The sequence below is a fragment of the Equus asinus genome, chromosome 25 (genome assembly GCF_041296235.1).
Source record: "Equus asinus isolate D_3611 breed Donkey chromosome 25, EquAss-T2T_v2, whole genome shotgun sequence".
NCBI lineage: Eukaryota > Metazoa > Chordata > Mammalia > Perissodactyla > Equidae > Equus > Equus asinus.
Window position 1 is genome coordinate 28381196 of NC_091814.1, and position 25420 is coordinate 28406615.

Sequence of the window (25420 nt, forward strand, 5' to 3'; positions counted from 1 at the left end):
TTGCCTGGATATCAAGTTATAGGAGTAGGGAGGGAGGTATAAGAAGATCTCCAGTGTGGGTTATGTAACATAGTGAATTTTAACCAGCAGGATGGGCATGGGAACCCAGCAAAAAGTTGCGGAAACCCATGGTGAGAGTGAGGGGTAAGAGTGTGTCAGGGGAATAGTAAATAATCCAGTTTCATTTTATTACCTCCAGGCTGAGCCACCAGTGAGGAAAATTGTGAAATCAGTATAAAATTTCTTTGACGAACCTCTTACCACTTTCCCTGTTCCCTGGAATGTGTCTTTTCTCACAGATGTCACCTACTAATTGCTGCTCCCTTCAAACCCCACCAACCATCACTCTAATCTTTTACACACTGAGATAGAAATTATGGAGGTTTACCAGGGTTGCTTTCCTTAAGGGTGATTCCATTTTAGCAGAAATCAATACTTTATACTGAAAGAATTAGATTCCAGGAGGAGGATTAGGCCCTAACAAGCAGAGTAGTTTTTGACAAAGATATTTATTGCTTTAGGGGACCCCTTGTATTAGACCACAAGGAACCCACCATACTCTGTTTATGGATGAAGTTGGCCCTTTTGCGGGAGATATCCTTGAGAGAAGGGAAGAACTTGCTGGAGGCCTCAATGTCTGTTTAAGTCCTTGATGCTTTGCACTATGAGTGATGTTTCACAGACACTCACCGAGAAGAAGACCGAGTCTCCAACTCCCAGTGTCCTACACAATCCACCCCTTCTCATGCTACCACTGTAGTCCCCTTCCTGCAGCAGCTCACAGTGAGAAAGTGAAGTAAAGCAAATTCACTGCATATCAAAGAACCCATATGCTGTGGGTGGTGTGGTTCTAGGGCCTCTGTGGTTGGAATGAGGTTACTAGGCCACCACATGCTGCCGGACCCTGAAAACAGGCCCACTTGATGTCCTTGCATCATTCCCACCGGTGCCCACCAAGTACCCTTCTTTCCTAGCCCCTTAAGTCAGGAAAACTGTTCAACACAGAACTCAGGCTTTCTTGGGGTAGCCATCCTTACCTTCCATATTTGGCAGCTGTGGATTCTGACCACTGACTGGAAGCTGTGATGTCCTCATCTGGAATATGGCCCCCTGACATTCCCAGAGGATAGCGGCATATGGCTAGACCAAGAGAAACCAATGAGTAAAGAGAGGAAATGCTTTTATTTTTATTTCCAGAGACCACCATGGAGAATGTAACTGATTATTGGTAGGAAAGAAGCGGCCTGAACCTTTCTAAGTCCCTCTATGACCCCAGTTTGATTAACCTCACTCTCTTTGCCTTTTCTTTCTATTTTTTGAGGAAGATTAGCCCTGAGCTAACTACTGCCAGTCCTCCTCTTTTTGCTGAGAAAGCCTGGCCCTGAGCTAACATCCATGCCCATCTTCCTCTACTTTATATGTGGGACGCCTACCACAGCATGGCATGCCAAGTAGTGCCATGTCCGCACCCGGGATCCAGGCGAGTGAACCCCGGGCCGCCGAGAAGTGGAATGTGCGCATTTAACCACTGCACCACCAGGCCAGCCCCTTTGCCTTTTCTTCCTGGCCCTGTCTTCAAACTTATTACCAATCAATCATCCAAGCATTGATCCTCAGCCAAATCTATCTTTTGGACCAAATTCTGACACGTAATATAACATAATGTAAGGTGCTGATTTATCCTTTTATTTGGTAATAACCCCATGGCCCATCCCCATTCCCTTATTAGCAGGCACACACTTCTAATCAGTTTCCCAACAGTAGTCAGTCATCCTCATTATCAGCAGGTGCCCTCTATGATGTATAGCATTCTTTTCTTCTAGATAGCTGATTGCACAAAACTATGGAGAAAAGCCAGTAAAGTCTCCTACAAAGGAGTTGAATACAGCTTTGGCCCCCAAAAGCACCATGTTTTGGCCTCCAGCTAACAATAATAACCTCTGGAGATGGACTTCCACTTCCAACCAAGATAGAGTAATAGGGACTAACAGGGAACAGATTTACTCTCCTTGGTAAAACAACCAAAAAATGGACAAAGTACATGAAAAACTGAGTTTCAATAGAATGAATATCAGACAACAAAGGACAGCAATCCTTGAGAGAGGAAACAGAGAAGATGAGCACTACAATGGTACCAGCTTACTGCCATGAGAGAGTATTCAGGCTGCAGTACAGTAAGTGAGAACTTAGGCAGAAGCTGGAGGATGCCCTGAGTTGAAGAGCCAAAGAGAAGGGTCTGGAGAGATCAAGGGGACTAGAGCTCTCAGGACATAGGGTTATCAGATAAAATACAGGATTCCTAGCTAAATTTAAATTTCAGATAAATACTGAATAATTTTTTCGTAGAAATATGTCCCACGCATTAAAAAAAAAAAATGCTGGGCATGTAGACAAGCAGGGGAATAGAACCTACAATGAGAAAAAAATACCAATCAATTGAAACTGATTCTGAATTAATATAGAAGTTAGAACCAGAAAAAGAGAACATTAAAACAGTTATAACTGTATTACATGTGTTCAGAAATACAAGGAGAGCTATAGACAATGTAGAAAAGATGTAAATCAAATTTCTAAAGATAAAACTTGAACATGTGAGATAAAATACATTGGATGGAATCAAAGCAGGTTATACATTGAAGAAAAGATTCATGAACTTAAAGACAGCAGTAGAAATAATCTTTAATGAAACAATGACAGAAAAGAGAATCAATCAATTAATCAATCAATTAACAAAAAGCAGAACATCAGGAAGTTGTGAACAATTTCAAGCATCCTAATATATATGGAAATGGATCCTTTGAAGAAGAGGAGGGAGGAAGACAAAAAGTCATTTGAATAAAAAATGATGGAAATTTTTTCAAATTGGTGAAAACTGTAAACCCAAGTAGCTCAATGAACTGAAGCACAAAAAGCTTGGAGAAAACTATACTGCAGCATATCATAATCCAATTTTTTAAAGCAGGCGATAAAGAGAAAATTTTAAAAGCAGCCAGAGAAAAAGGACATACTATGAACAGAGGACCAAAGATAGAGATGAGAGCAAATTTCCCATTCAAAATGGCAATTACAAAGTAAATATATGTTGATTTTTCATGCTATTTCTGTCTCTTTAAGTGGTAATGGACTCTTTAAAGAAAAATAATAACAACATATTGTGGGGTTTACAACATATACGAAAGTAAAATGAATGACAACAATAGCATAAAGATTTGAAGGGAAACAAAGAAAGTTATCTTGTTGAAAGGTTGTTATACTCTATGTGAAGTGATACAATATCACTTGAAGATAGACTTTAGTTAAAGATGTACACTATAAATCCTAAAGCAAGCACTAAAATAATATTTTTTAAAAGACTTAATGCCAGTAATTCAAGAAGAGATAAAATGGAATCATAAAAATTTCAATCAATTGAAAAAAATGTCAGAAAAAAGGAAATAAAAAAGATAGGATAAACAGAAAACAAATGGCAAAAATATAGATTTTTTGATTAGCCATATAAATACTCCCATTAAATATAAATGGTCTAAATAGTCTAATTAGAAAGTAGAGATTGTCAGATTGGATTTTTTTTAAGTTTAAACTATATATTACCTATGAGAAACATGCTTTAAATATAAAAACCCACATAAGTTACAAGTAAAAGAATGGAAAAAGATATACCATGAAAACTTAATCCAAAGAAAGCAAGAGTGGTTATATCAGCACCAGACACAAAAGATTTCAAGACAAAGAACGAAGATGGTATTTCACAATGATGAAAAGTTTGGTAGGGAAACACAAATCAAAACCACGATGAGATATCACCTCACACCTGTTAAAATGGCTATTATGAAAAAGACAAGAAATAAAAAGTGTTGGTAAGGATGTGGACAAAAGGGAATCCTTGCGCACTATTGGTGGGAAAGTAAATTGATGCAGCCACTATGGAAAACAGTATGGAGAGTCCTCAAAAAACTAAAAATAGACTGCCATGTGATCTTGCAATTCTACTTCTTGGATTTCTCCAAAGAAAACAAAAACGCTAACTCAAAAAGATATATATACCTCCATGTTCATTGCAGCATTATTTACAACAGCCAAGATATGGAAACAATCTAAGTGTCCATCGATGGATGAATGGATAAAGAAAATGTCACACACATACACACACACACACATACACAGACACACACGGAGAGGAATATCATTTGGCCATAAAAAAGAATGAAATCTTGCCATTTGCGACAACATGGATGAACCTTGAGGGCATCATGCTAAGTGAAATAAGTCAGACAGAGAAAGATGAATACTGCATGATCTAACTTATATGTGGAATCTAAAAAACAGAAAAACCTAAATTTGTAGATACAGAGAACAGATTGATGGTTGTCAGAGGCAGGGGGTGGGGAATAGGTGAAATGCGTGAAGGGAGACAAAAGATATAAACTTCCAGTTATACAATAAATAAGTCATGAGGATGTAATGTACAACATGGTGATTATAGTTAATAATACGCTATTGCATATTTGAAAGCTGCTAAGAGAGTAGATCTTAAAGTTCTCATCACAAGAAAAAAAATTTTTTTCACTACGTATGGTGACAGATGTTAATTAGACTTATTATGGTGATCATTTAGCGATACATACAAATAAAGAATCATTATGTTGTAAACCTGAACCTAGTATAATATTATATGTCAATTATACCTCAATAAAAAAACCATTATATTACAACTTCCAGGTAGAGCAATAAGGCAAGGGGAAAAAAAATAATAAAAAGCACCCATATTGGAAAGAAGTAAACTGTTTTTAATTGCAGATAATAAGATCAGTTATAGTAAAAAATCAGAGAGAATCTACAAAAAAGCTACTACCATAGCTAATAAATGAGTTAGTAATACACAACAATCGGTTGCATTTCCATATACTAGTAGTGAACAAATACAAGTTAGAGTAGCATCAAAAATTATAAAATACTTAGGGATAAACATGACAAAAGATGTGAAAGACTTATACAATGAAAACTACCCAACATTGTTGAGAGAAATTAAAGATCTAAATAAATGGAGATATATACAATGTTCAAGGGTCAAAAACTCAATACTATTAAGATGTCTATTCTACCCAAATTCTTAACAGGCATTTTTGTTTAAATAAACAAAATGATTCTAATATTCACATAGAAATGCAAAGACCCAGAATAGCCAAAGCAATTTTGAAAAAGAAGATCAAAGAGGGAAGACTGACAATAGATTTTAAGGTTATTATAAAGCTACAGTTATCAAGACAGTGTGATATTGGTGTAAAGATAGACAAATATATCAATGAAAGAGGAAAAATCCAGAAATAGAACCACACATACATATACCTATCATATTATGTAGCCACTCCACTCCTAGGTATTTACCCAAGAGAAATAAAAGTGTCTGTCTATACAAAGACTCATGAGTATTTATAACAACTTTCTTCATAATAGACAACCCAAATTAGGAAACAATCATATGTCTATGAACAGGTAAATGGATAAACAAATTATGTAATATCCACACAATGGAATACTACGGAGCAGGACTGGGATTAGAAGGAAGCAAGTGAGGAACCTAGAGTGAAAAATGTAAGGAGGCGCTCACTCCCAGGGTCATGGAAGTGCCAGCGCTGCCTTTGCAGGGTCCTGAGAGTGAGTGCCTCCTTGCATTTTGCACCCTAGGCTCCTCACTCCCATCTCTGTTACTCAGCGACAAAAAAGAATAATCTATTGATGCATGCTACAACACAGATAGATTTCAAAACAGTTACACTGAGTGAAAGAAGTTAGACAAAAAGAGTACATACTGTATGCTTCCATTTATATGTAACTCTAGAAAATGAAAACAAGTCAATCCATAGTGACAGAAAGCAGATCAGTGGTTTCCTGGGGAAGGGAGGAGTGGGCGGGAGGAATTACAAAGGGGCACAAAGAAAGTTTTGCTGGTGGTGGATATGGTCATTATCTTGATTACGGTGATGATTTCACGGGTTTATACATATGTCAAAACAGACCAAATTGTGCAGTTTTAATGTGTGCAGTTTACTGTATGTCAATTACACATCAAATCATACTTTTTCAGAAAGTAACCTCTGAGGCAGAATAATATGTTGAGATTTTTATTTGTATGTTTTCACTCTCCTTTTCAAAGCAGGAAGCAAGGCCTTCATGTTACTTCACCCCATGGGAGGTTTATGTTTACCAGGCAGAAATAAGAAACTGCTTGACGACAAACGGCTTCCTGGAAAGCCCACCCTCGTTAAGAGACGGTAGGATGGAGTAGAGGTGGCAGGAAGAAAGGTGACTTCCCTAGGCTTGGAAGGGGACAGAGGTAGTCAAGTTAACAGCACTAACAGGACCAAGCCCCATTTCCGGAAGTGCCCTACGGAGGCAGCAAAACATCAAAGGGAAAATGGTTTCCTGTGAGCATAGTGCCCAAGCTTGGCACAGGAGCCCCAGAACTTCTGTCCTTAAGGCACGTCATGGACTTGGAGAATGAGGTTATCCACTGGCACTGTGACGAACTGAAGGCAAGAGGCCCTTCTGCCTGTATCATACCAAGAAAAGCTCCTGGATTCTTGTCTGACCCTAGGAAAGAGGATGGTCTGGGCCGAGGACCAGTGATACTTCCAGAAGCAGTGTGATTAAGCAAAACCATGTCCAGGCTGCTTTGGCAAGAAACGTGGCCATATACCCAACTGAAACACTTCTGTATTCCTGTCCACTACCTTTTCCAAGTCAGATTTGAATCAAGAGTTGGACGTGGGTATTTAGTATCATTTTGCTTAGTCTTGCCAAATGCACAATTTCTCCATCTGAGGTGATAGGTTTTGCAGATAATCATTATGCTTATATTTTAAGTGCAAATCTGGACTGTTCAGGAATGAAGCATCAAATTCTTAAATTCTAAACTCTCTGGAATGTGAAATGGAAGGGAGGAGTAAGGATGAGGACATAATAATATTGGTTGCCAATGAGGCCAAAATTACCAATGAGTGAGGTCAATGTACATTTCAAAAGTCATACACTGGGCGTGGCCCTCTCTTCTGCTCCATCTCATTATGCAGCGGAGGCCAAACCCTGACTGAAGGTCTGCTCTGGCCCCTCTCTCAGTGTTTATCCTACCTGTGGTTGGATGTGCTAAGTGTTTCAGTCTTCAGTACCAGTGACATAATGGGCAAAGAGAGGTTCCTGGAGGCACTTAACCCACAATGCTACATGCCCCAGTCTGGTTTACCAGAGCACTTGTGTTGGCATTTGGGACACAAGCCAAGCTACTAATAAAGTAGAACTTTGCTTTCCCTTTGCGACTGTCCTCTATGTGTATATCTTCCTCAGGGACCTCCTGGGGATGGGGCCTGGCTGGCCAAGGCAGTCAATCCTGGTTTCTTTGGCTTTCATCCATGTCAGAGTGCCCCCATGTGCCGTCTTGATGCCTAAAATACAGCTGTTCATAATTCACAAAGTGCTGTCCCATTGCCTACCTTTTTTCATCTTTACAATAACCCTGTGTGGCAGGCAGGGCATGTACTCTTACTCACAAATTATATACGAGGAAACCAGTGGAAGTCCCACAGCTATTTAAATGGTAGGGGTTTGACTTAGCCCGCATTTCTGAGTCCTGATTCAAAGCTCATCCCAATATACCAGACTGCCCCTCCTCTGCTTGAACCAAAAGAGTGACCTGAGGCGGCTGTTTCTCCCAAGATTCCAGGCTGCTGACAGAACTGCCACAGGTTAGTAAGAGAGCTGCACTCTGGCACCTTCCCTCCTTTCTGAAACCAAAGCTTTTTTGATGAATCCAGTCCTGTCTCCAACCTCAGCCCAGCATGACAATTTACTTGTTTGCTTATTGCTTTCCAAATCCATGGACTTTTTAAATTCTTATTTTTATTAATTCATTCACTCAACGATTTTTTGAGCACTGCGAGGATACAGCAGTAAACAAAACGGACAAAGTGGCTTTTGTCACGAAGTTTATAATCTAGTGTGAGGAAAGAGATAATAAAGAAATAAATATATAATATAGGAGAAGATGGCAAATGCTGTGGAAAAAAATTAAATATGGGAAGGGAATAGGTGCACTTTTATGTAAAGCAATCAGGAAGGCCTTTCAGATAAAATGGCTTTGAGCAGAGGTCTGAGTGAAGGAAGATAGGAAGCCAAGTGACTGTCTGAGGGGAAGATGCTTCACATAAAGGGATAGTATCAATTCCAATAAATTTCTTGTTCCTCTGATTTCCAACATTTGTATTCTCTCTCTTGTAGCATTGGCTACATACTGCTTTGTAATAGTTTTGTAATATAGCTATTTGTGTGTGTGAGTCCTATCTCCCTTACAGATGGCAAACCTTTTGAAAAAAAAGAGGGGGAGACTGTATCTCGTTCATTTTTATTTCTCAGTGCACATCTGGGGAGAGAATAGGTGCTCAAAAATATGTATTGAAAATAAATTTACTGAAAAAAGAAGGTAAATCTTAGAGATAGATATAGATTAGTTGTAACAATAAAGTTGATTAAAATATAGTCTCCCTCTAAATCTTATCCTCTAGTCTTTCCCACTTCAGCCAACTCCATTCTTCCAATCACTGAAGCCAAAAATCTTGAGGCTATCCTCGACTCCCGCAATATTTTATATCCAACCCATCGGCTGATAGAAAATCCTCTAAAAATATTCCAATATCCCACCAACTTCTCCCCACCTAGTCTGTTACCATTCTAGGCCAATTCACTGTCTTCTATCACCAGGACTAGAACAGTAATCTCCTAACTGGTCTCCCTTGGTCCACCTTGCTCCATGTATCTATTAAAATGTAAGTCAGATCATGTAACTCTTCCGCTCATAGACATCCAATAACTTCCCATCTCACTCATAATACAATTCCAAATCCTTACATGGTCTCCAGGGCCCCTCATAACATATTCCCGGGGGGTCTTGGACCTCATCTCCATCCCACTCTCCCCTCAGCCACACTGGCCTCCTTGCTGCTCCTCAAGCACACTAAGTATGCTTCTTTTTCAGGAATTTGCATTTACTTTAGTTTAAGTATTTAATTTAGTAATGTAACAATCTTCATAGGGTCAAGGAAAGAAAAGTGGAATACAGATGGTCCCCAACTTAATGATGGCTCGACTTCATGATGGTGCAAAAGCGATACGCATTCAGTAGAAACCACACTTCGAATTTTGGATTTTGATCTTTTCCTGGGCTAACTATATGTGGTATGGTACTTTCTCATCATGCTGGGCAGCAGCAGCGAGCCACAGCTCCCAGTCAGCCACAGGATCACAAGGGTAAACACTTACAACCATTCTGTACCCATACGACCATTCTGTTTTCCACTTTCAGTACACTGTTCAATAAGCTACCTGAGAAATTCAACACCCTATTATAAGATAGGCTTTGTGTAAGATGATTTTGTCCAACTGTAGGCTAACATAGTGTTCCGAGCACATTTAAGACAGGCTAGGCTCAGCTATGATGTTTGGTAGGTGGATGTATTCAATGCATTTTCAACTTACCATGGGTTTATTAGGACATAACTCCACTGTAAGTCAAGGAAGGTCTGTACTGTATTTCCCACTTTTTTTTTCACACATTAAAGTATCTGAAATCTGATTGCATCTTACAAGCAAAGAGTGAGTCATAGTTTAACTGTTTTTTTCCTTAAAGTTACCTAAAGTCAGGATACATCTTAGAGAGAGCAGTTTCTTAAATTTGATGAAATAAATTTTATGCTTCATTTTGAAGCATTTAGCAAGTGTCAGGCAATGTGATAGGTATTTTCTTATTCATTATTTCATGGTTTCTACTAATCACCCATTCTCCAGAGTTTAAATGACTGCCCAAGGCCATTCATTGGGTAAATAATGACTCAGTTTAGAATCTGACTCTAAAGTCTGTGACCTCTCTAAGCTACACAACCTCTGAAAATCAGGAGATTTCAAATCCACTCCTGGCTCTAGCACTTACACCATGTGCCATCTGAGCAAACTCCACACTGTCTTTGGGTCTCAGTTTCCTCATGTGGAAAGCAAGAGAGCTGGATTTGACATTTTCAAAGACAGCGGTTCCCAAAAGCCAGTCCTTGGACCAATTGCTTTAGATTTTCTTGGGAAGGTTCTAGAATACACATTTATGAGCCCTCTCTTGGGAGAATTTTCTTTGGTATATCTGAAGCTGAGCCCAGGAACCTGCATATTTTTAAAGTTTCCCAGGTGATTGTGCTATGCAGCCAGGCTTGGGAACCACTGCTCTCACGTCCCTTTAAGTCTAGACATGTGATGAATCTCTGGGGCCATGATGGACAGCCAGAGACATCCACACACACCGTCCCACTAGGCTTTCATTCCTGGCTATCATGCCTCTCTAGTCACTGGGCCATGAATGTAATGAGAACTTCTGCTTCTCGGAACATCTAAAGTAAACCAGAAATGGGGAAGGAGGGTCGCACAGGGTGAGTCATGATATTGTTGCAAATAACTTCCCCACCAAGGCACTGCTTATCCTGGGAACAGCAGCCAAGACATTTTAACAGAGCTGCTGCAGCTGCAGCTGCCTTTATGAAACATTTCAGTTCAACTATATTTCCTGGGCTCAAGAATCCTTTCAATTTTGTGTTCTAACTAAACCCATACAGGAACTTTCCATAGTTAAGAGAGAGAGCAAGAGAGGAGAGAAAGACAGACATCTACCTAGAATACTCTGTTTGGTGTCAAAGGATCTTTGCTCTCCTTGGCTGCCATTATGTTAGAGCGGCCATCCTCAAAGTGTCTTCCCAGGACCAGCAGCATCACCATTACCAGGGAAGTTGTTAGAAATGCAAACCCTCAGTCCCCACCCCAGACCTACTGAATCAGACTCTCTTGGGGTGGGGCCCAGCAAACAATGTTTTCACCAGCCCTCCAGGTGACTCTGATGCCCACTCAAGTTTGATAACTAGAGGAGCTGGAGGATGAGACGAGGCTTCAGTTCTCCACGTGACGAAAATGCTAAATGTGTGACGGCTCGCCTCCTGCTCATCCTCTCCAGTTCTTCCATTACACAAAAGGGTTTAAGCCAACTGTGTGTGGACAAAAGAGTGGCAACAACATTGATGAGGACTGGAGCAATCTCCCTGAGTCAAGATGGGTGGCTCTGAACATCTGCTTGGAGACCAATAAGGAAGTCTTGGAGAAGAGGAGTTCAGGAATGATAGGTGACATGTTATTCCTGCTAGAAGGCAATCAAGGGGTGAGAAATAAATCTGGCCTTTGAGAATCATTCAGTCCTTCAGCAAATGCTACAAATGCCATCTCCTGCAAATTTCTTGAGTCCAACTCTTTGTCTTCTCTACTCTTCCCATACAGGGCCCACCCTCCGCCACCTCCCATCTGGACCACTATGCCTTCCAGCTCTTCCTCTTGGTTCCTCCATCATCCCTTCTCCATACAGCAGCCCAAATGTGATTCCTAAAACATTGTTCTGACATGAACCTTCATGTTCATGAAGCTGTCCATTCTTCTTAGGACAATGTCAGGCCTCAGCTGACCTCTCCAGCCTCACCTTGGGCTATCCCCAGATCTTTGCAATCCATATCCCAGCACAGTGGTCTTACTTCAACTTCATAAATGCACAAAGTACCTTCCAGCCTCAGGGTCTCTCTGTATGTGATGCTCCCTTTACGGAAGTGTTCTTCCTCCCCTCTCCTTTACCTGCTGACTCTCACTCATCTTCCAGCTCTCAGACTAGCCCTCCCTCAGGGAATTCCTCTGAGCCCTTGGGTAAATTAGGAATCTCTGTTATATGCTTTTACAATGCATTGGTTTTCCTCTATAGGCTTTTCCCACTTGTAATATAGATAATGTTTGTTTCATTTCAGTCTTTACAGTAAGCCTCATGAGGGCAGGAAATGTCTATCTTTCTCTCCGTTGTCTCCCCAGTTTCTAATCTGGCATTAACTGAGTGCTCAATAAACATCTGTTGGAAAAGTGAGAGAAGAAGAGTTTTCTGCTGTTCATTATTACAGGGCTCAAAAACAAAGACCTGGGAAGTCAGTAAAGGGCAGCCCCTGTTAATGACGTTTAACCAGATACATGAGACTTTCTTGTAAGTCTGGGTTGTTACATAATTGATTGCGACCTATCTTTTTGTTCATGAATTTATTTAACAAATAAGTTCCTGCTACGTGTCAGGTACTACTCTCAGGACACAGTAGAGAACAAGACAGACAAAATGATTTATCTCATGGACCTTACATTCTGGTAGGGGAGACAGACAAAAGACAATAGATTTTCAATAATCAAATATGCAATCAAATTGTTTATTCAACAATAGCTACTACTAGCTATTACTATTTAAGGTAATGTGAGAAAACTATGGGAAACACTAAAACATGGTATGGGGACAAAAGTGACAGTGGGGGGTTCTTTTAGGTAACAACCTTCGCCAGAGATGTTCCATTTCACCTGTGCTTGTTTACCTCCTTATTGAAACGGTAAGCAATTTTGAGAATAGTCATCATGTCAGATTCTTCCTTTCCCCCCTCAGCGACTACCAACACATAGCACGTATTAGATGCTCAACACACATTTAGCAAATAAGTAAACAAAAAGGTAGAGAGATGGGTAGATGGACGGATGAATGCAAGGATGCATGCATGGAGGCTGTGGACTTCACCATGTGTTGAACTCTTCAGGGCAGGTGTTGTAGATTCATTTCTCTGCTCAGAACCTCCAAAAGTGCCTGGCCATGGCAGATACTCGGCACATATTTGCTGAAGACATACCTTGCTCAACTGCACATCAGCAAGCAGTGCTCTCCCCAATAATGGTCAAGGTTTGTCAGCATGGGCACCATCTGGTTCCCAGTTCACGACCATCTCCAGAGGACAATGAGGAGTGGGGATGCTCTTTAAGAGCTTTGTGGGTATTTGCATGAAAGGAAGAGAAGTCCCGGCATGAATGTTAGTCAATGGACACTGGATAACTATCCAACAAGTTGTACTAAGGAGGGATCCCCAGCCTTTGGTGAGGAGAAGCACAGAGGAGAGAAAAAAGAAAAAACACAGGAAGCTCTGTGCCTTGATGAGGATCCCCAGCTCAATGCAAGAGGAAGGCCCTGGGCCACAAGTATTGCAAACCCCCTTCAGACAATGGGAGTGTGTCTGGAGGTCTAGAAGTGGGACCAAGAAATACAAGGGTAAAGATATGGAATTCAGAGATAAGAGCCAGCAAAGCAGCCATTATGCAAAGTTTCTTGGTGAATCAGTATTCCCAGGGGCCTCAGAGAAAGAGCACAGGAAATTAGACAAGCTGATCTTGGATGGCCTTTCTCATCCTAGTGGGTCTTTGGAACCAGGATAAGCCTTGGCCCAGGACAACCAACGTGGCACATCTCAGCAGTACCAGTGTGGTTTTTCTATTGAATATGCCTATTTTTGGTAAACTTCTTCTGTGGAAGGGATCCCAGCCAATAGCAAAGACTCAGAACTGCCAAATAGGCCCAAGTCCTAAATGTCAGGCCCCCTTGCTTTCCCCAAGCCCACTACATTGTTTATCGGATCCCACCAATCTGTCTTTGAATGCTGCATTATGAAATATAAAGAAGCATGGAAAGGCGGAGAACAGCAAAGGAAGCAAGAGACCCAGCAGCAAAGTATCTCCTGATTTTGCCTGCTGAGTTGTCTTGGTGGTTTCTTGACGATTCCGCTACCCACCAATCTCCTGGACAGAGAAGCCAATTCACTTTCCAGTTTCCCAGAGTGGAAAACTACCAGCACTGGCTGCTGCATGCCCAGCCCGGAGCTCAATCTGTCCCAAGCTCTGGTAGGGCCTGGCAGGGAGGCTAAGAGAAGCAGCTGCCACCAGGCCCCAGCTTCCCAAGAATTATTTTCATATTATGCTGCCAAGGTTGAGAGCCTGAAGGGCTGCTTGTTCCATGATGTTTACCATCTCACTGCTCGCTCCAGACCACAGGCTTACTCGTCAATGAATGTCCTATATGCAGCTTCCAGGAAAACACACACCTGGCACACGTGAGGCCTGAGGCACAGAGAGCTGACACCTGGGACTCTCTGGGCACAAGGAAGACAAGACTGACCAGGATGGGGATTATTGGGGTCAACCAGGGGACCCAAGATGGTCTATGGTCTAAAGGGACATCTGCAATCAAAAAACTTCAGAGCCAGGAAGGGACTTTAGGAAACCAACCCCTCCAATGGCTCCATGTTAAATATCAGAACCTCTGAGGCTCAGAAAGGTGAAGCGACTTACTCAAGGATGCACAGCTGACTAGTATAACCAGGACTGGAATTCTGGTCTCCTGATCTTTGGTTCCTCTTTCTTTGACCCCAGGCTACCATAATCTAGCTCTTCCAGTTCCAGAAATGACAAGGTGGTCCAATTAAAGAAGCTGTCACATGGGCCCTTGCTCCCTACAAGCCCCACATTGCAGGCTAATTCAGAATGATTCGCTGTTTGGGTGAATGTCCACATGACGGGGCCCTGCTAGGGGCCAGGAAGATTGTTTGGATTCCTCTAGGTACAATGAGGCCATTTTACCAAGATCTCTTTTGCCCAAATTGAAATTCTCCTTAGAAGTAGCCTTTTAGAATTGTAGTTTTCCTAGAAGCCCAAAGTACTTTCCAGAAAGAATTATTGCAGAGTTCCAGAAGAGGGGTCCTCAAACTGTGTTGGATTTCAGGGTACTGAGGTGAGGGTCAGACAAGATACATTCTTTTTCCCGGTTAACCAAGTCAGTGAAGGCCTCATAGACAGTATGTCCTTTCCTCCAACAGGGAGGTAAGTTGAAGAGACAGCTGGTAGCCATGAAGGTCAGGAGTTGAGAAGAAAACTGGGGCATGGTTTAGGATCATAATAAATCTATGCTCAAAACTTGATTCTGCCACTTCGAAATTATGAGACCCCAAGACAAGTTACTAAACCTCTCTGAACCTCAATTTCCTCATCTTCAATAGTCCTGCCAAGCAGGGTTGTTGTAGAGACTTAATATAATGTATACAAAGAACTTTGCACTCTTCGTGGAATGTAATAGGCCTCGATAAATGACGTCTAGGAGGAAGAGAGGGCATTCTTTGTTTGAAACATTACATTCACTCTTTCGTAAGCAGTTCAGAGGTTTGCCAGCCTTGGGAAGGCTACTTAAGTTTACCTCCTCTCAGTTTAACGGTAATAATGGCACTTGTTTACAGGAATGCTGTAAGGAAAGATGAGTCAATATATGTCAAGTATTTAGAGCAGTAATGTTTAATAAAGGTTAGGCTTTTAAAAATTGTTTTTACTCTGACTCAGTCTAAAAAAAAAAGATTGAAGTTGGCTTCCAAAGTTATATAAGATACAAAAATAAATAAATACTTGAAGAAATAATGGGTTAAGGGGAAAGAAAATAGGGACAATCCAATAAGCTAGAGCTAAGGTTGATATCCAAAACACATTACATTTGGTTCTATACCCTTTGTGAGTGACGGGCCTCAAATTTGGCTCTGAGCCAATTCAAAAGGTAAAACATAATCAGTTAACAGGAATCACAATGGCAAAGGGTAAAGTTAACTTTGTATTCCTATTTCCAGGTGTGATGGAGTAGCTTGCAGTAATCGGTGTTCCACCTGAGGATAACTAGAAGAGCTAGATAAAATTCATAAATTTTCTATTTGAAGGCATCTGACCACTGCTGAGGAAGTGAGAACAGAGGAGCTAAAGCTTCAGAGAAGGGTGAATCTGAGAGATAAGATAACTTCTGCAGCCACTTTTAACCATTTGTCAATTTGAGGCAGAGGCAAGAGGCTGACTTGGGGCTTTGCACTGTGGAGGGTCAGCACAGGACAAAATCCCAGAGCTTTTGAAGGAGACCTGGGATCCCTCTAGCAGGCAGCATTTTTCTTGCTCAGTACTCTTACCAAATATCGGGGCTGTATAAAAGGGGGATGTGTAAACCTAAGGAGAAATCCGAGCTGAGTCTTTGAGAGTCTGTTAAGACAAAGATTAAAGTTCAGGACCCAACAGGGAGAGAGGCTCCAGAGAACACACAGGAGTTTTTGAAAAGCACTGAATGACCAAGATTTCAAGCTTATACTCCACCAGCTACCCCGAGTGTGGATATTCTACTCCAGCAACTAAAGGCAGATCCGCCTGTGATAACTGTTGGCCAGTCTGGGACTTTGTCCTGTGCTGACCCTCCACAGAGCAAAGCCCCAAGTCAGCCTCTTGCCTCTGCCTCAAACTGACAAATGGTTAAAAGTGGCTGCAGAAGTTATCTTCTCTCTCAGATTCACCCTTCTCTGAAGCTTTAGCTCCTCTGTTCTTGCTTCCTCAGCAGCAGTCAGATGCCTTCAAATAGAAGATTTATGAATTTTATCTAGCTCTTCTTTGGGTTCACATTCTCTTAAGAAAGCCGAAGATCCAAACATATTTCTAAAGAGAAGACCTCCCTAGATTCACAGGGAAGTGAGCCAAGCTAGTTTCTGCCCACAGGCAGGGCATTTTATGACTATAAATAAGGGAAAACGTGCTTAAATTTACCCAAATACGTGTAAAGCTCTTACTCTTAGCATTTCAAGGGAAGAATTCAGATTCCATTTTCAGGTGCTGTGGCCCATATTCAAGCTATAAGTTCTAACAGCAAAGCGTACCTTCGGTGGATCTGCAATGCTGACTTCAGAAACACTTCATCCTCTCAAGAGAAATTAGAGATCAATTTTATTTAATCAAGAAACACAGCCAGTAACCAAAGATATATCATGTTGTTGTTTTTATTATAATAGTAAGAGTAGTGGTAGTACAGCTATCCATCACTATTGAGCAAGTTTTTCAATAAGAAAAGCCATAACAAAGTCCTAAATATCGGTCTAACTTAAGAAAGACAAACAAACAAATTGAAATTATAACTTCCCCAAGGAGGACTTGCCCCATCTTCACAGCCAGGGCTCCTGCTATGCCAGGACGAATCATTTCTTAAGTTAGCAACGCTTGTATGTAGAAGATACACTTCATCGCTAGACCTTCTATCTTGACAATAGGTTATAGCACCCAAAGATTGAATCTGAATTCCTCCCTTGAAATGCCAAGAGTAAGAGCTTGACACATATTTGGGTAAAATTAAGCACATTTTCCTTTATTCATAGCTACTAAAATGCTCTGTCAATAAGCCAAAGCAGGGAGACCTTAGATGTTTATGAATAAGCACAGACACTGCTCTCCCTCTGCAGGAAGAATGCTCTCCCGGCTCTTGGACACCAGAAGGCTGGAGCTCCAGTACTGCACGTTGGTAGCTGCAGTTCAGGAGACTTCAGTCTGTCCTCCACCTTCTGGTTTACTCACTCTGTACTTAGCATCCCCAGTGTTTAAAGGGATGCTATGCTTACATGCTCCTTCGCAACTTCCTACCATCTTTGTGAGATCAAGTGTCATATGGTGTAATTTAGATCCTTTTTTGCAGAAAAATACAGAGATGCCTGGGAGCTCCTTGACCTCCACCCTTCCTGTCTTCTCCTTATTCCTCAAACACTTAGTGATTATGTGTTAAGCCAAGCACCGTGCTAGGTGTCAGCCATGAGTGCATAAGAGATCATCACTGCACCAAATAAGACAAAGATTCAAGTCATAAACATCTGTGAATCAGGGAAAAAAAAGTTGCATATTTTTTTAACAACTCTTCACCTCCTACTTAAGCCAAAAAAAAAACCCTCACTGTTTTGAATGTCTTAACTTTTACTTTACTTTACTGTGTATGTCTCCAAACCACTGAAAAATTCTGGGAGGCCTATCTTGCCACATTCATGCTCTTCAGAGGCCCGCTGGCTAAGATCAAGAGCTAAGTCAACAATCATAGTATTCTCCCCTGAGAAAATACAGTGTTATGGATATGCTCAGCCTGGGCACAGGACCCTGTGTCCCTTGGAGTTAGGATGGCCAGAGTTCATGGTTGTTCAAAGCCCCATTACCCAAAGGTAACTTGAGTCTCTCTTGGAGACCACAAGGGACCATAATGGTCACTAGTGAACTCTTTTTCTCTTTCCTCTTCCATCATCTGCTTGATAGGAACTATTGTCTTATGGAGTTTGGGTTATTTTAATTTTCTTCTCTTCCAAAAGTAACAAATCACAACCTTTAATGTTTGCGTATAACTTTCCAAAGCCCATTGCCTTCCACTATCTCATTTTGTCTCCCCACAGTAACCCTATGAAGTACAGAGAGCGGAGCTGATTCTTCCCATTTTATAAGTGAGCAAAGAGAGGTACAGAGATTTACCTAAAGTCACAAAGCCAGATAGTGACAGGGCTGGAACTAGAATCTAGATCTCTTGATTTCCATTGCCCTACCATACATGATTCACCACCCCATGTTGTCATCATACTCCACTGTCAGCACACACTCTCCACACTGTCCATAGTATGACCTTAAGATCAAGAAGAATCACCAGTTTGGGAAACAATCTGGAAAGAGGGCTCAGGAGGCTTATTGCCTGTCTAAATCTTGGAAGGTCCTGGTCCCAGATTTGTTGAAATCTTATAGCAAAAGGAACCTGCATACTGGGAGGGAGGACATGGCATAGCATCTTCTTATCACTGGGTGAAGACAAAGCCTTTGATCAGAAAGCACTTGTCACATACTGAGGATCCCAAAACTATGTGGTTCCTATTTTTGGTGCAACCCTAACCACACCTTTGCCCTCAGGACCCCTCAATGATGACAGTCTCCACTCTCTTGTTTTCTATTTGTGCCTCTGTGCCTTTTCTGAAGCTCAAATGCTCTCCCTTCCTCTTTTCACCTAGCCTGGCAAATCCTTCATCTCTAGCTCACTCTCATACCTTCAGTATCTTGGCCAACAGAGACTTGACCTGATTGGGCAGCACATGAACATTCTGTGTGTTTATTAACACTCCAGGAGGCAATAACACAGTGGTCAAGAATGTGCTGGCTGGAGATGGATCGCATCCCAGCACGGTCACTTGGCTAGGTCTGTAACCTTGAGTGAGTGACCTAATGATGACCTGGGCCTCAATTTCTCCTTTCTGAAACAGGAATAGTAATACTACCTACTTCACAAGATCATCATGAAGGTTAAGTTTGTTGATATCACTTAGAATGGTAGCAGGAATATACTAAGCATTCATTGACTATTCGTTGGTACACTTCTTTAAACTCTGCATTCTCTTTTCCCCTATTTGGCACAACCTAGGGTGCTTAAGGGGCAGATGAGTTTCTGTTGTCCCCAGAGGAAGATCCATTTCCTGGCAGGAAGGATAGCAGAGGCCACCCTCAGGCCAGACTCAACAAACACACAAGCAAGACAGAGCCAATTCGAGCATCATGTAGCATTGCTCACTTAAGAGAAATTCACACAGGGAGGTCTCTTCCCAGCTTTTTTATCTCCCTCCTCAGGCCCTGCTCAGGCCATATAAAACATGTACACACACACATACACAGCACTAGCACCTCAGGCCTGGTTTCAGAAACCACATTCTCATTAACAGATGAGGCTCCATGAACCCTCTCCGCACATCTCTGGGGACATGAGTGACGAAAATTCAGGGAAACGAAAACTATTTTCCACTTTGGAGATGTATGAAGATAAAGCAACGTGTATCAGCCTTGGTGGGAGACAAGGGGGTGTGGAGAAGGGGATAACTCTATGCAGAAGGGACTGGAGTGTCTCTAGTGCTTCAGTGTCTGTCTTGGTGGGTTGGTCCCAAAAGGCTTGTAGCTCTAGCCTTGCCTGCTGAGCATACTAACAGGACCAAGTTTACAAGTGTGAGTTCCACATCATCCTGATAGTCTTGCTCCCAGTCCTTGGCCTGAGGCTGTCCCTCAAACCCCAATTACCTCTTGCTCCCATAAATGTACATTGGAAGTCCCAGAAAGGAAACCATGAGGCTGCACAGCTATACATGATTAATATGGAAAGGTCATTTCCTCAAATGGCTCCCTGAAGGGGCAGGTGGTCTCCTGGCATAAACTTGGGGCTGGGAGACAGGAGCCATGGGTTCTTGCTTTACTATTAGCCAGATGTATGATCATGGACAAATCACTCATCTCCTTTGACGCCCAGTTCCTTTATCTGTAAAATGAGGAAGAGGGACTTAGATATCTCTAAGGTTCATTGCAACATGAATAGCCTACGATTCTGGTTGCCTAAATCCTAAGAACTCCCTGGAATGTAGAATTGATGCTGGAAGGGACAAAACCACCATGATGAACCCAAAACACATTTGGAGCCAGTTAGGAAAGAAGAGCTCCTGTCTGAATCCCAAACCCCTAATGTCTTTGTCCTTCTTTTCAAAGTGGGAACATTCTAGACACCAAAGGAGGACACCTCCATCCAAGGACTCTGAATTGCCAGGAAGCTGACTGCTTTCTATGAAGTGAAAATTCGAAATGGAAATGGGAAGTCCCAGCACTGTCCCGCCCTGGCTCTGTACAATGGATCCTAAATTTCTTGGTTGCCTGCTGGGGAGAAGAGGTGTTTCTCCCTTTTCCAAGCACAAGCAGTTGTCACAGGCCAAGTCAGGAGAATAAGGCCAACTGCCCCTGTGCTCTTCACACACAGCAGTTATCTAGTCGGCTGGGGGAGTCCTCAGGACTTCAGACTCCCAGGCTAGGTTTTCAGGATAGTCAGGTTACTTCTAAGCATCCTCCTACTTGGAAATCCATAAGGTTCTGGGTCCCCACTGGCCATTGAAACACTGGTGGTATGCCTTCTTGAGGAGCCTGACCCTGGTGGCTGATCAAACAACTACTATCGCCCGGAGCATTCTTGTACTTCATTGTGGAGTCTAAAGACTTCCCCTTCTCATGGAGGTACTCTCATCTCTACTATTAAGTCCAGTAGCCCCAGTCCAAGTTGAGAAAGAGGGGACACTTGACCCAAACCCTACAGGAGGATGGAAAAGCTGCCCCCTTTTGGTCCCTCACTCATCACCCTCCAGCAGGGAGCACCACTGTATTTCTCCCTCTCTCCCAGCCACTGCATATGCTATTTCTCCTGCCTGAAATGCTCCTTCTTGGACCCATCTCTAGAGAGAAAGATGCCCTAGATCATGGTGGCTTCTAGTACCACGAATCTTCTTCAGGTTAGGCTAAACCAGATTTCTGTACCCAACCTGCCACTAGGGCATTTCAGGGTTTAAATTTTTAAAATATTTATCAGCCATCTCCTATGTGCTTAGCCTCATAGGAACTTCTCCCGAAGTTCAGAGTTCAGATCCCTGAGCCTGGAAAGTGGCAGGGAGTTGGGGACAAATGGTCTTTCTTACAACAAACAGCCATACAAGTTCAGGGACCCCGCTCCCAAGCCCAAAGCCCACCAATATCCTACAATGTGGACAGTAAAGCTCCCACACCATAAAATCATAGTAAGTTTGTGACAGAAGGAGTCTCATAAATTATCTAATCCAACATCATCTTACTATAGGTTAAAGGATTAAGGAAGTACAAAAAGGAATAAACAACTTGCCAATGTCACACAGCTAATTTAAGACCAAGCCAGGATTATAACTAGGGGTTGTTCTTCAAAATAATTTTCTAAATGACTTAAACATTATTTTCCAAATGAATTGTAAATCATTCATCAGCATGTTCTAATAACGTCCAAATCATTTACTGATTTGTAGAAATGCTTTCCAGAAATTGTTGGGATGATTTTTTGATGCAGATGCTAATAGATAAATGATACTCCTGAGCCACAATTGTGACAGAGGTAACTACCTCAAACTTTTCTAGTGATTTCCTCCATCAAATTGACAGTCAGGAGGTCCCAACCTCTGGTGCACTATTGCAGCTGGAAGATGGCTAGTAGACCTGCATAGCCTCCACTGCAACCCCCTGTGACAATGCCACCTTCAACACTGCCATTACTGGAAATGCCACTAACACCACCTGCCCCACCTGCTTTGCTGCCACTGTCAAAGTCCCACTGCCATTGTGCCTTGACCTACTACCTATATCACACAAGCCTTACTCTGCAGCCTCCACGTGGTGACACCTGTAGGAGACTTATGATCTCAAATAGTAGAATTTCTCTAAACATCAACATTATTTACACTCTGTTGGCTTCTGCAGATTTTTCTGGATTGATATTTTTAAATATTCAGTATCTCTATTATCAATAAGTCATGCTAAGTCAGAAGGTTCATTGACCAATAGTCATGGTGAAATCTTCAAAGTGAGCTTAAATTAATGTTTGGTTTAGACTTTATATTATTAATTGAATTTAATGCTTAGCTCAGTTACTATTTGCCAAAGAATATTTATAGACAATAATCCACTAAAACATATTTCAATATTTTAACAACTGGCTGTATATAAGATTTGTTTATAATCCGGTTCTCCTGATTTAAGTCCAACATTCCATCTATTTGTACCACATGCCCAGCCCATGGGGAAAATATAACGGGCTTAGTAGTTAGTAGCAGAATTTACTCTGTTACTTTCAGTCTTTCAGTAGACGCCAATAAAGAACTTCTGAAAAGTTATCCTTAAATCAACATGCATTTATTATATACCTACTCTATGTTCATCAGTGTGCAAGCCATAAGACTCCATGAGCCCCAGCTTTGCTTCTAGACTCACTGATGACAACTCTCAACTGCTTTTCTCCAGCTTACCTTGGTAAAATAGAAGAAATGGTAAAGAAAAAGATTATTCCTTCAATATACTGCAAATATTCCGTGTTCCTATAAAGATCTTTGCAATTCACAACTTTTATTTCTTTTTCTCAGGCAGAAAGAGCCAATAGAATAGCTAGCACCAGGAATAGGGGAAATAATGCTTCAAAGATAACTGTTTTCTGTCTTCAAACAGCCTTTTATCTGCTCCAGGGCTACCGCAGTGTTCTCTAACACAGACGGCTGGCTCTTCTGGCTTAGTCCTTTAAATGTCCTCATGCCATACCAATCTCAATGAGTGTGCCTAGCACCAAAACATCCTACCATTCTGTGCACTCACAGAGACCCTTCCTTGGAGACCAAAGCAGGGAGAAGGACTCTGGGCTTGTTATATGTAGTAGAAGGCAACCAAACTCCAACCGAGAGAGATGAATACAGACCAGAATAAGGAAAGAACAGTGTCCAAGTTTAGATCAGAGGTGCACCAACTAAGCTTGTTACAAGAAAGTAATAAGTCACTGGATATATTAAACCAATAAATCTGAGATTTTAAGGTGTTTTGACTATATTTTCTGTTAAGGTATAAAGAATATCCTATGGAAATGGAATTTTGGGGAGGGGAAAAAGGTGAGCATTTTCACAAATGTACCTTCATGCTAATATGAATAGGGCTAAGTGAAAATGCTTTCAGGAATCCAAATACAAAATGGAGCCACTGGAACTCTCTTACGCTACCATGGAATGGTCACTTAGGAAAATCGCTTTGGAAAACTGTTTGGTAGTATGTAGAAAAACAGCATATGTAACACAGAACCCAGCAATTCCACTTCTAGGTATGTATCCAAAAGAGTCGAGTATACACGTCTACCAAAAGACCTTTACAAGAAAGATTATAGGAGCTTTACTCAAAATGGGCCCAAATTGGAAAAGATCCAAATTCCTGTCCACAGTAGACTAGATAAACAAAATATTCAAACAAAGCAATATTACACAACAGTGAGAAAAAGTCACCAACTGCATGCAACAATATGGACAAATGAAAAGCCAGACACAAAAGTGTATTTATGCATGTTCGACTCCATTTATACAAAGTACAAAAACAGGCAAAACCAATCTATGTTGTTAGAAAGCGGAATAATCATTACCCTTGGGTGAGGGTGAAGAGAAGTGACTGGAAGGAAGCAAGAGAAGGGCTTATGAAGTGCTGGTAAAGTTCTGTTCCTTAATCTGGATACTGCTTAGATGGATGTGCTTAATTTGTAAAATTCATCAAATTGAGCACTTACGCTAGGTATACTGTCCTATATTTATATTTGTGGCAAAATGGAAAAATATGACTTTGATCATTCACCCTTCCCTGTCTTCAGACCTTTCCCATGTAATATTTTTGTACCCTCCCACTCTGACTTTGGGCTTGGCCACATGACTTGCTTTGGCCAATGAGATCTCAACAAACATAACTCAAGCATTGGCTTGAAAAATGCTGCATGTTTCTGCTTCTGCTCTTGCTCCTGTGAAATTTCAATTAAAACATATCCATGTTAGTCTGCTGGAGCAGAACATAGCCAAGTTACCCCAGTCATCAGAACCAAGGCCATCCTAGATGAGCCAATAACCAGCTGACTCCCATATATATGCATGAACCTAGAGGAGACCAGTAGAATAACCCAACCAAGCCCAGACTAAATCACCAACTTTGCATGGGTTGTTAAACAGTATCACTGTGGTAATGGACAAGTGATAAAATTGTATACTTCAATTCAAAGTTAAAATATACATGTAATAAAAAAAATTGGGGGGAACGAAAAGATTCCTCTTAACACATCTATTTTCGAGCACGGTCACACCCTGTAGGAAAGAGAGACTGCCTCAGATCCCACAAGACCAGGGTCACCAAAGCATAACATGACATCCAAGTAAAATATAGGCCTAAGCCAGCCAAAAACAACTGGAAAACCAACCTGCAGAAGTTCTCCAAAGTATCTAAAAATTCTCTCTTTCTGTTTCCCAGAAGATGCAGAAGCAAATTGTTGCTTCTTCCACCTTCTATTTTTTAAAAATTCCCTTTTACTCCACCCTCCTCCATATCAGAAGCCCCCTAACAATACTCAATATGTCGTATAGAGAGAATATATTAGTTTCTGTTCCTACCATGGCCATGTTTCACTGTGGAAGTTAAAAAAGACCCTTTGGACCCCTTCTCAGGGCCTCTCCCAAGATGAGCTTTGATGGCTTGAGCATTCAGTCTTCTAGCATGTGGCTGAGCAATGGCTGTGTTACCTGGATTAACCTGAGCTTTTGCAGAACTCAAGATAGGCAGCAGCAGGAGCAGCACCAAGGGCATTCTGGGAATCAGGATCATCTCAGAAGATGGTGTTGGAACTGGAGTCTACAGCCCACCAAAAATGCAAGAAAACAAGAAAGAGAAGGAGAGGAAATGAGTGAGGCAGATACTATCAACATGAATGAACACAATTTGCACGATTATCTCTGTGTTCTGGCCCTGTTTATTTCTACACTTAGGACTTCAAATCATAGACTTTGAGGGTGGAATGGGACATTCAATAGTCACATAATGTAAGAATTTTCAAACTCTATTAGATCATACACTCATAGAATTAAAATTAGCAAAACTATAGGCAGGTAACAGTTTTACTAAGATAAATACTTACCCAAATTGTGAATAGTGATAAAGTAAAACTTACTCTTACGATGTTTTCATAATTGATTCCAATATTAAACCAAGAAAAACATTCAAAGACGTTAATGTGATGGCCTTTCAAATTTTCAATATTTATTTTGATTTATTAGTTCTG

At 41.4% G+C, this 25420-nt stretch overlaps 1 protein-coding gene across 5 annotated transcripts in view; it reads right to left on the reverse strand.

Moving 5' to 3' along the window:
* DDR2 (discoidin domain receptor tyrosine kinase 2) overlaps window positions 1-25420 on the reverse strand; it is a 153084-nt gene that overhangs the window by 29094 nt on the left and 98570 nt on the right. For all 5 annotated transcript variants that reach the window (XM_070496802.1, XM_014829515.3, XM_070496803.1 and 2 more), the window contains 2 exons: window positions 24885-24993; window positions 1038-1140 (listed from right to left, as the gene is read on the reverse strand). In XM_070496802.1, coding sequence (XP_070352903.1) covers window positions 1038-1140; window positions 24885-24966 — 185 coding nt within the window. In that variant the 5' untranslated portion in view covers window positions 24967-24993. The remainder of the gene's footprint in view (window positions 1-1037; window positions 1141-24884; window positions 24994-25420) is intronic.